Source organism: Cornus florida, unplaced genomic scaffold, assembly GCF_030987335.1.
Source record: "Cornus florida cultivar Cherokee Brave unplaced genomic scaffold, ASM3098733v1 CherokeeBrave_3.0.0_Hap2_Chr06, whole genome shotgun sequence".
NCBI classification, from domain to species: domain Eukaryota; kingdom Viridiplantae; phylum Streptophyta; class Magnoliopsida; order Cornales; family Cornaceae; genus Cornus; species Cornus florida.
Window position 1 is genome coordinate 17,794,011 of NW_026775576.1, and position 15,457 is coordinate 17,809,467.

At 40.3% G+C, this 15,457-nt stretch overlaps 1 protein-coding gene across 1 annotated transcript; it reads right to left on the bottom strand.

Annotated features, from left to right (window-relative positions):
• Nucleotides 1–13,793: 13,793 nt before the first annotated feature.
• On the bottom strand, nt 13,794–14,420 carry LOC132313843 (uncharacterized). Its single transcript, XM_059812786.1, has one exon. It carries the CDS (start codon nt 14,418–14,420, stop codon nt 13,794–13,796), a length of 627 nt encoding a protein of 208 aa, XP_059668769.1.
• Nucleotides 14,421–15,457: the final 1,037 nt, after the last annotated feature.

The window sequence follows — 15,457 nt, forward strand, 5'->3', positions numbered from 1 at the left end:
ACGCAGGTGGTTGGAGTTTGTGAAAGACTATCACTTTTCTATATAGTACCATCCAGGGAAAGCGAATGTGGTAGTGGATTCACTCAGTCGCCGACCTGTTGATAGTCTTTTCGCTCTATTCACTACTGAGTGGAATGCGTTGAAGAAGGTGGATGAGTTGTCAGATGCTTTTATGGCTTGCATGGTAGTTACACCTTCTATCATTCATAAAGTTTTGAAGGCGCAACTCGCGGATCAACAGTGTATTGACAAAGTTGCCGAGATAGCTTCCGGAGAGGTTCCATTCTACTATGTTGGAATTGATGGAAGTTTGAGGTACAAGGGCCGTTTGGTGGTATCTTCTGCTGATGATTTGAGGAAGGATGTGATGACTAAGACTCACCACTCTGAGTTTGCTGTTTATCCAGGAGGAGACAAGATGTATCAGGATATGAAGCGGTAGTTTTGGTGGGCAGGTATGAAGAAGGACATTGCTCTTTTTATTTCGCAGTGTAGTACCTGTCAGATGGTTAAGATTGATCACCAGAGGTCGCCAGGAGCTCTACAGCCACTGCCGATTCTGGAGTGGAAATGGGAGAGCATTTCAATGGATTTTGTGGAGGGATTGCCTAATTCCTTCAAGGATCACAATTCCATTTGGGTCATCGTGGACAAATTGACGAAAGCAGCTCATTTCTTGCCTATTCGCACTGACTTCACTTTGGAGCAGTTGGCAAGACTTTACATTTCGAATATTATAAAGCTGCATGGCATTCCATTATCTATTATATCAGACAGGGATTCGAGCTTTGTGTCAGGATTCTGGAAGAGTTTTCAGCAGGCTTTGGGTACAGAGTTGCATCTTAGCACTGCTTATCATTCTCAGACTAATGGACAGACTGAGAGGGTTAATCAAATCATGGAGGATATGCTTCGGTCGTGTGTTCTTGATTTCAAGGGCAACTGGGAGGATTATTTGCCACTTGTGGAGTTTGCATATAACAATAGTTTCCAGAAGACTATTGGAATGGCACCATTTGAGGCATTGTATGGCCGACCGTGTCGATCACCTGTTTGTTGGATGGAGGTTAGAGATAGTAGATTCTTGGGTCCTGAGTTCATCAAGGATACTTCTGAGAAGATAGCTCTTATTAGGGATCGCATGCGTACTGCCTAGAGTAGTCAGAAGAGCTATGCTGATCGTCGCACTCGTACTTTGGAGTTTCAGGTTCGGGATCAGGTTCTACTCAAAGTGTCTCCTATGAAAGGAGTCATGCGCTTTGGGAAGAAAGGGAAGTTGTCACCATGATTTGTCGGTCCCTTTATGATTACGGATAGAGTTGGAGCGGTTGCTTATTGATTACCACTTCCGGATAATTTGGATTGCGTACACAACGTATTCCATGTTTCCATGTTGCTGAAATTTCTGCGAGATGAAGATCGGTATCAGCATATCGATGTTGGGGAGATTGAGTTGCAGTCGGATGCAACTTATTTGGAGCCACCGTGTCGTATTGTCGACCGGCGGGATCAAATCCTTCGTAACAAGGTTATTCCATTAGTTCGTGTTCAGTGGAGTCATCACAATGAGGCTGAGTCCACTTAGGAACGGGCGGATGTCATTCGCTCCCAGTTTCCTGAAAAATTGGAAGAAGGTAAGAGCGAATTTCGAAGACAGAATTCCTTTTGTTAGGGGGGAAGAATGTAATACCCTTATTTTAAGAGGATATTTCTGGTATTTACTTTTTAATTTAATTGTATTTTTCTTTGATTAATTGATTAATTGTTTTATTGTGTTGATTAAATATTAATTGTTTTATTGTTTTATTGTCTTGATTAAATTTTATTGAATTAATTGCTTAATTGGTTTTAATTAATTTTTTTAAATTAAATTAAGTGCTGAATAATATGAAACGTGGATTAATTACCTGTTTAATTATTAGACTGATTTAATTGTTTTATTTAGTTAATGTACTGTTTATTTATTCTCTTTATGGTAACTTAGGGTTACAGTTATAAGTTGGGTTTATAATTCACGCAAAGGTAGCCGCCGTATGTTACAACTTGGATAGTTTCTTGGGCCGGTTAGGATTGGAATTAGGGCTTAGCCTATAATTGTACATGGATTAGGGTTAGTGTTAATATACACCTATAAATATAAAGCAATACACGGTTGAGGGTTTTAGAAAAATAAACGTAAATTCTGTAAAAGCAGAAACCGTGAGATACAGAGGGAAAACAGAGAGAGATATGAGAGGAAGGCTAGGTGGGATCAAGGAGGAAGGAACGTGGTTTTGTGGAACTACAGTCTAGGATATTAACAGAACCTTCAGAGACGGTGAATTAGAGTTTCAAATCTGAAACTCAAAGGCAAGTCTCTGATTCTTCTCTTTCCCGTTAATTCGTGTTTTGTGCATGCCTAGTTAGACTCCAGGGATTCAATAAAGACTAAAACGGATTTAAACAAACATTATAACAAGTCTTTTATGCATATATGAATTTTATTTGATCTCGTGAAATTAACTGGTGTGTATGAATCTGTGATATTCTATTTTTGTTCCTCTTGTTGTTTATGTTTAAGTTTTGTTTAATAGAGGTTAGTAATACGAATGAGTTGCCTTGTAATTGATCTAGGTATAAGATTAAATCCTAGAACAGATATTTAAAACAGTAATTAAAATTCATGGAATAAATCTGTTTTTAATTGCTGTAAACTACTAACTGAATTTCTGAAATCGTTGCTTTAAAACTTGTGTTCTATACATGTTTTAATTGGATATCAGTGGTCTAAAATTTATTTAGGACTAAGATAAAACCTAGAATAAGATTTAGAACACATTACAGAGGTTCTGCAAATCACTGAAGTTGAAGAAAACGAAGCTAGAATGGACGAGGCTGTTAAGAGGAGGGAGAGAAGGCTCCCAACCTTCTTAGAGCCGACTCCCAAAGGGGAGAGTCAGCTCTTGGCATCTTGGAGCTAGCTCTAAAAGCCTAGAGCCGGCTCTAGGTGAAAACATGGAGCAGGCTCTCATTTTTAGAGCCTGCTCTTCTTGAAAGGCACTATAACGTGGTTTTTTTTAAAAAAAAAAAACTGTTTGGGTTTTCGGGGTTTCTGCAATTAATCTAAATGGTTTTAAATGATGTGTGGGACTGTATAAGGCTAGTATTATGGTGGAAAAATATAAATTCATAACTGGATTAAAGATTTGAGTAAGATGAACCTAAGAGAAGATGGGTAGTTTGCTCACTGTTTTATTAGTTTTATTTACTAGAATTGTGTAAGGTTTTTAGATATAATCTGATTATATATATAATCATATATTTTTCCAGTGTTATAGGTATGGTGAATTAATTAAAATCAACTATACTTAGTATGGATTTAATTGGTATTTCAATTGTATTAAATTGTATCAATTCATGGATCATGTTGGAGGATGTAAATGGTTGCATATGTTATAGCAGTTTACAACATTGGATACAATTTTAGGCCCTGTATTGAATGCCTAATATTTGTGTATATGGATTAATTTATCTTGTGCATATTTTGGAGTATGGGTGATGACTATTTAATACTGTATTGTCAGCTATGTTAACCGGAGGATTGTATGTACCGATATGGGACGGTGACATACTAGCTATAGACTAGTTCAAATACTAAGTTCTACCTAACTTGGATTAAGGTATGGATTAATCATATAGGTTAAGTCCATCACCTACTTATGTCATGTCAATCAAATAATTGAATGACCTACTGTGGTTACCGGATGGAGTTGTTATACATGTATCAGACCATTATAGAGATGGATGATATTTTATATTAGGAGTATGGAATTTATATATTTATTAGATGGTGCCATGGTATGAGCTTGAGTCTCAGGACCATGGTTAGGGTGCGTATATCGCTTAGGATGGATAGCTGGACAGTAGTTGCTGTTCCCTGGTAGGTATAGGTACACATGACCACGTAATGTGCAATTTGCATAGTATCTCTACTCAGGCTGAGACAAACCTATTGGACTAGTGAGCGTCCTATAGTGTGTAATATATACATATATGGACTACTCTAAATATTGTTGAGTCTATCTAGGATGTATCTGCGTATCGGATTCCTGTTTGGATCGTAGTAGATCAGGACTTGCATGTGGGCCTAACCCACTCTTTTATTTTTTAGGTGCTCGTCAATTCTAGGTTTAGAGCTTGGTCTTGCAGAGTAGATACAGACTTCTTTTCCACCGACTACGTAGGACTGCTTACTTATTAGTTTTGAATCGTACTTCAGTTATTTCATTTTACAGTTGGGGTTTTTATTAGGGGTCCACCAGAAGGATTCCCGAATTGTTAATTAATTTGAGGTTTTTGAGCTTGGATTTTAATAATTATAGTTCGAGGTTTTTTCATTAGAATTCGTTTAAGTTATTATTATTTATTTCTTATTCTTTAAATTTTGTATTCTGTGTTCGCATTACATATTAATTGTTTGGTATTTCCCTCGGGTTTGGCTTGGGCCTGATCAACCTGTGTCTCGGATCCGAGGGGTATCACACTTTCCTATCTCTCTCAGTATTGCTTTGTATCTCACCGTCTCTCTGTTTTTTAGAATTACGCTTACGTTTCTAAAACCCTAACCACCGTAATAACTATATTTATAGGCTTAAAACACTAAACCCTAATCCTTGTTTAATTAGAGCCAGAGCCCTAATATAAAATCCTAGTCGGCCCATAGAATAACCTAGGTTATAATATACTCGGCTGCATTAACGTAACTTAACTTTAAAAACCTAATTTTAGCATTACAATACCTATATGAATTTAACCTTATTATAACAGTGAAATACAAATAAAAAAAAAATACAATTAACACACAATAAATAACCAATGTAAATAAGTCAAATAATGTACATAATACTATTAAATCAATTTTAATTCAAGAATCAATTAATAAACGTAAATAAATAATTAAACAACCAAAATTAGCAATTAAACAAATAAAAAGACAACAAAAAAAAATTAAAAATGCCGAGACTATCCTTTTAAAATTAGGGCTATTACACATTCCCTCTTTCTGCCATTATGAGTCAAGAGAGCAGTGAACAAACTCTTAGCGCTCATGCGTAGGGATGTCAATTTTTACCGCCCCGCCGGGGCCTTGCCTCGTCCCGCCCCGTTAATAACAGATATGTGAACACTTTTTATACCGTTGGGGCGGGCATGGATACAAATTTTGTACCCGTTGCGGGTCATGGGGCGGGTAAGGGTTCAGTATACATATCCTAGGGGTCCCGCCCCACCCCGCTAAGCATATATATATATATATATATATATATATATATATATATATATATAATATTAATAACTTATCTTAGCAGCTTACCCAGTTACCTATCTCTTATAATCCTAATTTGGGATGTAAACTTGGTATTAAATTTGCTTTTGTTTTAGTTATGGTGGAAGTTAGAGCTTAGAATTTTTTGTGATTTGGTTATATTAAACTTTTATTTTTGTTTATTATGTTATCTGAATTATGTTATGTACATGTTATTTTTTAATTTTTGTTGGGATACATAATTTCATTTATGTTGTGTCATTCCTAGGCTTTCCACATTTAAATAGCAAGAGCTTAAGTTCTAAAAAGTGGGAGAAAAAAATTTGTTAGCGGGCGGGCACAGGGGCATAGTATTTCCCAACGAGGCGGGGTTGGACATGAAAATCCAACCCGTTGTGGGTCTTGGGGCGGCCATGGACTTGACAAAAATTAAAAGGGGCGGGGCAGGATTAGGGAAACCCGCTCCAAACCCGCCCCATTGCCATCCCTACTCATGTGTCCGATTCCGAATCAGGGACGCCAGCAGTGAGTTCAAGTGGTTATGAAGAAAGTCCCATAATTCTCCCTCCGGATATTGTAAAGAGGAAATCTTTTTCTATTGCACAGTTGAGAAAGAAAAATCATGTCCCTTCTGATGTTACCCTTGAGAAGTATGGTCATGATTAGAATTTCAGTATTGGTGAAGGTTTAGGAGAAGGCGAGTTACTCTTCTCGGCTTTCCATTTCCCTGCTTTTCGATTTCCCCTTAACCCTTTCTATCTTCGGGTCCTGTTGGTGTGGAATTTGGCTCTCCTTCAGGTTAACCCTATCTTCTTTCGCATTATCTCCAACCTTCTTGCTTTGAATAGGGTCCATGGTTTGACATTGAATCTTAAATACCTTCTATTCTGCTATACGCTCGATAGGACAAAAGGTGGAGATGGTAGGTTCCATTTTCATTATAGGACGGGTAGAGCCCTTTTTTCTCATCTTAATACTTCTGATAAGGAGTGGCAAGATAAAATTGTTAAAGTCAGAAGGGCGTGGCGCTTCTCGTCCACTCAGGATTTCTCTAACCGGACGAGCTTTCATGCTCCATCCGTTTCTGTATTTGATGATTCGAGCGAGTCTTCTTGCTTTGTCTATGTTGTAAAGCTTTTCTATTATATTTATGACTTCTTGGCCATAAAACTGACATTTTCCCTTCAAAATTTGCAGATATCCGACTTAAGTATTTACAAGCGAGCGTCTGGAGTGACGCTCCTTCCGCTCGGGTCTTGCTTTCTTCTTCTCTTCTTAAGGCGATTTCTAGAGACGTCCCTGTGATTGTTCAGAATCACGAGGAACCTATCGACCTCGTGACCTCTAATACCGAAACTAATCTTGTCTCGTCTGCCCCCTTCTTCTCTCCTAATATGCAATGGAACTTCTTCCTCTAAAACCTCATACAACTAGGAAAGTGAGGGAGGTAGCTGCTAAGATATTGCAGGAGAGGAATAATACCCTTGCTGAGGTGAGTAAGTTTTCCCCTTCTAAAAAACAGAAGGGGTTTAATTCGGGCAGGGGCACAAGCGCCATTCTGCGAGGGATGATCTTCCTTTTAAGAACTTCAAGCTTATTACTGGGGCTTTCAGGGGCAAAAGTGCCCTAGTCCCTGTTGTTGCTGACGTTGTAGGGGGTGATTTTTTGAGTCCGCCGAAAGGTGGTTCCTTGAGATGCTGAAGGCTGATGGCTTTCCCAACACCCTTGGGGATTCTGGAGCCGAGGACCTGGAGACATTGATGGGTTTAGCCAGAGGGATATGGCCACCCAAGGACGATATTCTGCAATAGCAGATGAGCATCGATGATCTCCTCTCTCTCGTTCCCAAGTCCATCATAGAGGTAATTTTGCTTTATTATTTTCTTTCGCTTTTCTCTTTTTATGTCTTGATAATATGCTATCTTCTTTTTTGTGGAGCTCTTTTCTAATGCTTGCCTTTATGAAGAAGCTATCAGTTGATTCTCTGCATGCAAACAAAATAGATGCCCTGCAGAAGAGGGTAGATTACCTGGAGGCTTCGCTTAATGAAGCCAAAAAGGAGAAAGCTCAGCAACTCAAATCGATCGAGTATTTTGACAAGGGGGATAAGGAGCTTAAGAACAAGGAGGTTGGACTTGGCCTGTAGCTTGGGAAAGCAAATTCCTTGATCCAGACTTGTAAGGATAGGGGTTTGGAAATGCTTAATCGTTTTTCCCAAGTTGTGAATCTTTGCTATGCCAAATGTTTCAGGCTTGGCTTTGCCCAGGGGCGGCTTTCCTATGAGGAGAGAGACTACAGTGATGCTGATGAGCATGACGCTGAGCAAGGGCTTTTGATTACTGGGGAATATGCTGAGCCATCTGCTGGGGCTAGGGAGATTGAGTTTGTTACTTTGTTGAAGAGTGAAATGGTGTCTGAGGTTTTGCCCCCCCTTCAATATCTTTCAAGCTCTTTAGGTTTGCCTTCCACGACTCTTGATGCCCCTTCTTCTACTCCAGCTAGAGTGGAGCTAGTTGATGCCTTCACTCAGAAGTTTAATGTGGAATATGGGGTTGAGCCCGAGGATGACCCCGCACATAAGTAGTTGATGTTTATGTGTTTTGATTTTCTTTTTGTTATGGAGGTGTAGGGTATGTCCTGCCTCTATTGTAATTTTTTTTTTTTTCTTTTAATAGAAGTTTGCTTCGTACTTCTTTTAATTGCTCGTATTTGTTTAAGTCTTTGTTGTGATTAGTTTTTGTGGCCGTTTAGTTTTTTGGTCTTGATCAATTTTCTGATCAAATTCGATAAGGCGTTCGGCTATTTAGGCCTTTGTTTATTATTGCGATCGGTTTTTGTGACCGTTCGGCCTTTTGGATTTGATCAACTTTCTGATCAAATCTGATTGGGTGTTCAGCTCTTAAGGCCTTTGCCTATTGTTGCGATTGACTTTTGTGGCGGTTCGGCTTTTTTGGATTTGATCAACTTTCTAATCAAATCTGATTGGGCATTTAGCTCTTGAGGCCTTCGCCTATTGTTGCGATCGGCTGTTGTGGCCGTTCAGCTTTTTTGGACTTGATCAACTTTTTGATCGAATCTAATTCGGCGTTCGGCTCTTAAGGCTTTCGCCTATTGTTGCGATCGGCTCTTATTGCCGTTCAGATTTTTTGGACTTGATCAACTTTCTGATCAAATCTGATTGGGTGTTCGGTTCTTGAGGCCTTGGCCTATTGTTGCGATCGGTTCTTGTAGTTGTTCAGCTTTTTTGGACTTGATTAACTTTCTGATCAAATCTGATTGGGTGTTCGGTTCTTAAGGCTTTCACCTATTGTTACGATCAGCTCTTGTGGCTGTTCGATTTTTTTGGACTTGATCAACTTTTTGATCAAATCTGATTGGGCGTTCGGCTCTTGAGGCCTTTGCTAATTGTTGCGATCGGCTCTTGCGGTTGTTCGGCTTTTTTGGACTTCATCAACTTTCTGATCAAATCTGATTAGGCGTTCAGCTCTTGAGGCCTTTGCCAATTGTTGCGATCGGCTCTTGTGGCCATTTGACTTTTTTGGACTTGATCAACTTTCTGATCAAATCTGATTGGACGTTCGACTCTTGAGGCATTCACCAGTTTTTGCGATCGGCTCTCGTGGCCATTTTTTTTTAATTGGGTCTCGTGAAGGTCCGAACCTAGTGAATATTTAGAGAAAGAGATGCGGGGGAAGAGACCCTTTATAATGGGCCACCGCAGTCAAAATGGGTCTCTCCCTTAATAATAGGTCGCCTTTTGCTATTGGGCCTCTATTATTAAGGGGTTTGACCCGCTGATATTAAAGTTAAGTGATTGCGCTTTAATAATAGAGACAAAATTTCCTTTTTAGTCAATGTAGGATATTGATTTGAAAGGAAATAATTTCATTATTCAAGAAAATACGTATTAAAAGGAGCGGGGGAGGCTCTGAATTACGGATTTCTTGATAGTGGGCTATGACTATCCATGGACCTCATAATTAAGAGCTCCCACCCGCTGATTTTATACCCAATAGGTTGTTATTTACAAACAAAGATAATTTTTCCTTTTTAGTCAATGTGGGACCCTAGTTTAAAAAGGAAACATCTTTATTAAAAATGAGTGGGGAGTGTGTGGAGACCTCTGATAATGGGGCATTTGATAGTTGGTTTACTATCAATGGGTTCCCATTATCAAGAGATCCCACTCACTGATTTGTAAGTGAACAATATATGTTATAAGAATAATATAGAGGTTTATTTTTATAAAATAGTTTTGTCTTTTGGAAACAAAACAAAAGTGTGAAAGGGAGACCCCTGATAGTGGGTCCCTTTGTGGGTTGCCTACTATCTGGGTCCTCCTTCACTGTTCATAAGTCATATTATTTTTATTTAAATCATAGCTAGGAGTCTTATTTTCAGTCGATGTGGGACTTTCGAAGAAAAGACAAAAGATAACTTTATATATTTGCCAAAATAAAGTACTGGAAAACATTATATGACTACTTTATTAAAAATACCTTTTCAAATTTATCATATTCCTTAGTTTGGCCATTTCAGTGCCATCCAGGTGTTGAAATCTGTATACTCCTTTCCCAATCACATTTGAGATCCAGTACGGACCTTTCCAATTGGGTTCCAATTGTCGACATACTTTTCTGACTTCAAAAGCACCAGGTCTCTTGGGTTGAAGCCTCTATGTTTGACCCTTTTATTATAGTTATTTGCTAGCTTCTGTTGGTACGCAGCTAGCCGAATGGTTGCTGCTTCTCTTTTCTCCTCTAATAGATCGGATTGTGCTCTAGTAATTGATCATTTGACCCCTGTTTCCAAGCTAAACTTCGGATGGTTGGTGCTACCACTTCAGTTAAGATTATATCTTTAGTTGCATAAGCTAGAGAGAAGGGAGTTTCACCGGTGGGGCGTCTCGGAGTGGTCCTGTATGCCCATAGGACATTTGGCAATTCATCCAGCCATATTCTTTTCTTGTTGTTGAGTTTCTTTTTTATACAAGCAAAAATTCTCCTGTTAGTTATTTCTGCTTACCCATTGCTCTGTGGATAGTATATAGTTAACATTTTTTTTATTGATCCTATATTTGTCAAAAAATGGTTGTGTATGCTGATTATTCAGGTTTGAACCGTTATCCATAATGATTGATCGTGGGATTCCAAACCTGCATATGAGGTTGTTTCGGATAAACTTTCTTACCTGAACGTTAGTTACACTTGCATATGCCTCTGCTTCCACCCATTTGGTGAAATAATCAATTGCTAGTAAGACGTACCTCTTTTGTGAAGCTACTAGAGGTAAAGGCCCCACTACATCCATCCCCTATTGAGCGAAGGGCTATGGGTTACTCATTGTGTACAACTCTTCTGGAGGTTGATGGACGAGGAGGGCATACCTCTAGCATTTATCGCATCTTCTGGAGTACTCCTCTGCTTCTTTTGCCATGTAGGGCCAGAAATATCCCTGAGTCTGGGCTTTGTAAGCTAACGACCTGCCCCTAGAGTGGTTTCCACATTCTCTTTCGTGCAGTTGTTTTAGAACTTCTCTGGATTCTGTGGGAGTCAGGTATCTAAGGTAAGGCCCTGAGAATGAATGTCTGAAGAGTTCTCCATTTATAATTGAATATTTTACAGCCTTTGTTCTCAGCTGCCGAGCCGCTTATTTGGAATTGGGGAGTTCCACTCTTTCCAAATATACGATTGGGTCCATCCAGCTTAGTTCTCTCAGAATGACCAACATTGGTATTCCCTTTGTGACGCTCGGTGTATCCAGAATGTCGATGGGGATAATTCTTATCATTGAGTCATCTGCCGATGAGGCTGTACAGGCTAAGCAATCAACAATTGGATTTTCTTCCCTAGGGGTTTACCAGAATTTTATTGTGTCAAAGCCTTTTGCCAGCTTTTCCACCTCTTCCCTATATGGATCATTCTTTCCTTTCTGGGGGTGTATTCACCTATCACATGTCTAGTAATGAATTGTGAATCACTATAAGCTAGAAGGTGCTTTACCTAAAGCTTTCTGGCTAATTTAAGTCCTGCCAACAGTGCTTCGTATTCTGCTTTGTTATTGGTGGCTGGAAACTTTAGTCGGATTGCTTGCTAGAGTTTGGTCCCTTCGGGAGTTCTGATCTCCAAGCCTGCTCCAGCCCCATTTTGGCTTGAAGAGCCATCCACATATAATTCCCAGCAGGGATTTTCTATGATTGGCTATTCTTTTCCTGGGTCAGTATCTAGGAGGAAATCTACAACCATCTGTCTTTTCTTTGCGGTGCATATTGAATATTGAATATCGAAGGAGCTTAATTTGATTACCCATTTGGTAATTCTACCTGAAATGTCTGTCTTTTTGAGGATTGCCTTGACTGGATGGGTTGTGGGGACTATTATCCGATGAGCCTCAAAATAATGCCGGAACTTTCTCTTTGCCTGGATTAAGGCAAGGATGACTTTCTCTGCCATCGAGTACATGACGGTTTTGCTAGAATATAAGATAGGATGTTGCTTCTTACCTACTTCTCTTACTAGGGCCGAACTGGCTACCGATTGAGATACTACTAGATAAAGGTACAATGGTTCTTCGGCTTCAGGAGCAGACAGAATTAGGGGGTTTGTTATGTACTCTTTAAGTTTATTGAGGGCTTCTCACTGCTCTGCCCCCCAAATGTCTCCCTTTCTTGCCTTGATAGCATCGAAGAATGGTTTGCATTTGTTTGACAATCTGGATATGAAGTGGCTAAAAGTCACAATTCGTCCAGTGAGTACTTGGACATCCTTCATGGTTTGAGGCTCTTTGCTCTGCAACAACTTTGTCAGTTGAGCGAGGCTGGCCTCTATTCCTTTCTTGTTCACAAAATGGACTAGGAACTGGCCCGAGGATACTCCGAATAAACATTTCGCTGGATTTAGTTTCATCTTGTTTTCCCTGAGAGTATTGAATACTTCTTGCAGGTGCTGTAGATGGTTTTCCTTTTCCTTGCTCCTTACAACCATGTCGTCTATGTAAGCTTCGATTGTTCGGCCGATCTACTTTTCGAACATTTTATTGATTAGCCGCTGGTAAGTTGCCCCTGCATTCTTCAGTCCAAAGGGCATTACCTTGTAGCAGTAGGTCTCGTGTTTGGTAATGAAAGAAGTTTTATCTTCATCCGAAGGGTTCATCAAGATTTAGTTGTAACCTGAAAAAGAATCAAGGAAAGTTAGTTTTTCATACCCGATCATAGTGTCCACCATCTGATCGATTTTTGGGAGTGGGAAGCTATCTTTTGGGCAGGATTTGTTTAGGTTGGTGAAGTCGATGCATACCCCTCACTTGTCATTTTTCTTCTGAATAACAACTATGTTTGATAACCATTTGGGGTATTGGACTTCTTGGATGAATCTTGCTTCCAAAAGTAGGTCGACCTCTTCGACAATGATTCTATTCCTTTCTGGGGCAAACCTCCTTTGCTTTTGCTTTACTGGTCAGTAACTCGGGTCCACATTCAAGCTGTGAGATGCTATCTTTGGACTGATTCCTAGCATGTCCCATTGGTTCTAGGTGAAGATGTCGGCATTTTGCCTTAGGACTTTAGTTAACTCTGTTTTTTCTTGTGGCGATTGGAGTGCCCCTATGTACGTTACTTTCTGCTCTTCCCCTGTGACTATCTGCACAACTTCCAAGGGTTCTTCGGTCGGGTGCTCTTCTTCTGGCTCCTTGTTCTCGTCAGGGGAAGAGGAGCTAAGTAATTGTTATTTCAGTAACTACTTTCCCTTATCGGTTGATCGGATGGTTGTATGGTAGCATTCCTTCACCCCATGTAGTCTACCCAAATGTCTATAATCTCTCGCCCGTTGGGGCCAACATACCTTAAGACTTGGTGCAGAGTTGACGGGACTCCTTCTATCTAATGGATCCAGCCTCGACCCATAAGTAAGTTATAGGTTGGGTGGATGTCTAAAATCACGAAATTTTCCTTCAAAGTTCTTTTGACCGCAGTGATTGATACCGTGATTACACCTATGGGCTTCACCCTCCTCCCGTCGAACCTTACAAAGGGGTTTATGGTGGGGCGGACTTGATCCGAAGATAATTTCAGTTGGTCAAATGTCCACTTGGTTATGCACGCGCTTTACTAAACAGTTTGCTACTAGTAGGCTGATCACTAGTGGATCTTCATGTGGGTACTGTACTCTTCTGAGGTCTCCTTTATGGAAGGAAATCTGTGCAGGGCTTAGCTTATATTCGATTGCATTGATCTCTCCAACCCTTCGCAATTTGTGCGCTTATTTGAGTTGAATCTTGTAGGAATTTTTTGGCTGTTCATCCTCTTCCGGACGGCTATGGATCATATTAAGGGTCTGCTCTAGCACGTTAGTTTGTCTCTACTGGCCTATGCTGACTAGATAGTCAGCCAATTCACCTTTAGTAATTAATGCCTCCACCTGTCTTCTTAAACTCCTAGAATCATTGGTTAGTGTCCAAAATCATTATGGAATGCACAGTGCTTACTTTGGTCCCTCTATTCCATCGGCTGTCTGATTGGTGGAGGGATTTGGAAAATGTTCCTACCCTTAGTCTCCTGATACAATCTGGCTAGCGTTACTTTGAAAGGTGTTACCTTCTCAATTATTTGAGACTTTTTCTCTAGGGCTCTTCCTTCAATGCTCGGGGGTTCCCGTTGAGCTCTTGAGGTGCTCAGGTGCTTCTTCGGTCGAATTTTTACCGTGACCAGAGTCGCTCTTTGCTGCATTGTCATTTCGTTCTCTTCTAATCTGATGTAGTTTTGCGCTCTTGAATTCAACTCTGACATGTTAGCCAGAGTCTTTTTCACCAGTGAAGAATGAAAACATGTACCTTGTACCATGGCTATCTTAGTTGTAATACGGCATGCCCGAGGATTCCATATTGAACCGAGTGAGAAAGGTTTGTAGGCCTTCCCCTTTATTTGCTGGATTGTGAAAAGACTGGCAATGGCCTTTTTCTGTTTCTTGTTTCCGCAGTACTGGGCTAAGAATGCAATACACAATGTCTCGAAGTTTGAAATTGATTTGCATGGCCGATTCTTAAACCATTCTAGAGCTACTCCCGTCAGACTGGAAGGAAATGTTTTGCACATGAACAGATCGTTTCGCGCCTCTAGGGTCATCTCCTAAGTATAGTGATCGAGGTGCAAGAGGGGATCTCCAGTTCTGTTGAATTTGATGAACTTCGGCATCGTGAACTTTTTTGGCCTTGCAACCTGTTCTATTTCATCTATAAAGGGAGTTTTGACTATTGAGGAAGTGAACTCTCTCGCCATGTCTTCGGGTGTTTAAGCCTTCAGCCCTTTGATACGTTCATCCATTTCCCTTCGGAATTTTGCGATGAAGTAATTCTCTAGTGATTGCTGATCACCAATTGGGACCCACGTATCTTTTCTTCCCGACTCAGCACGATCTTCTGAGGCTGGGGCCTTGGTGGTTCGTGGTTCTCCCATCGTGGAGTTTCCTGGGACGCGAGATCGGCTTGCTGTTTCGTCGGCATCATTCCGATCAAAAGTGTCGTTTTGGACGTTAAACTATTGTCGTGGAAGCCTCAGCTGTGGAGGATGATTATTGAGTCCAGACGCCAGGGGTGGATCTGTTGGCTCATTCTGGCATTTGGGTCATGGGACGATCGGCAAATTGTTCTACCGAGCATTAACTCGAAGTCCTTCATTTTCTTGGCGCAGAGCATTAATTTGCGCTATGTTGGCTTCGTTAGCTTGTTTCAAGGCATTGATCTGCTTGATACTAGCTTCATTGGCTTGCCGAAAGACGTTAAACTGCATTTGCATCTCTTCACGTATCTTTTAAATGATTTCCTATTGTTGTGCTCGTGCAGCGTCTGATCTTGTCGCCATCCCGGAGCGATGTCGTATGAAAGTGATAGTGAAAAAGCTTTTTGTAAGCGCTTCCCACAGACGGCGCCAAAGTGTAAGTGCAATTTTTCACGCTGAACACTTAAGGAAATAAACCAAAAAAGAAGAAGAAGATTATAGGCAAGAGAACCAAAGTAATGGACAATTTTTGCAGTGAGAATAATATGATTGGAATTTGATCCCTTTCTCTTCTCATTCATGCTTTATTTATATGTGTGTACAGAGATTTACATGGAGTCATTACTGGCGGTTTTTGGATGTGGGCGTTTATGGCCCCTTATATT

Bases quoted from the DNA above. Each gene is read 5' to 3' on its own strand.
- LOC132313843 (XM_059812786.1), bottom strand. From the start codon at position 14,420: ATGACCCTAGAGGCGCGAAACGATCTGTTCATGTGCAAAACATTTCCT.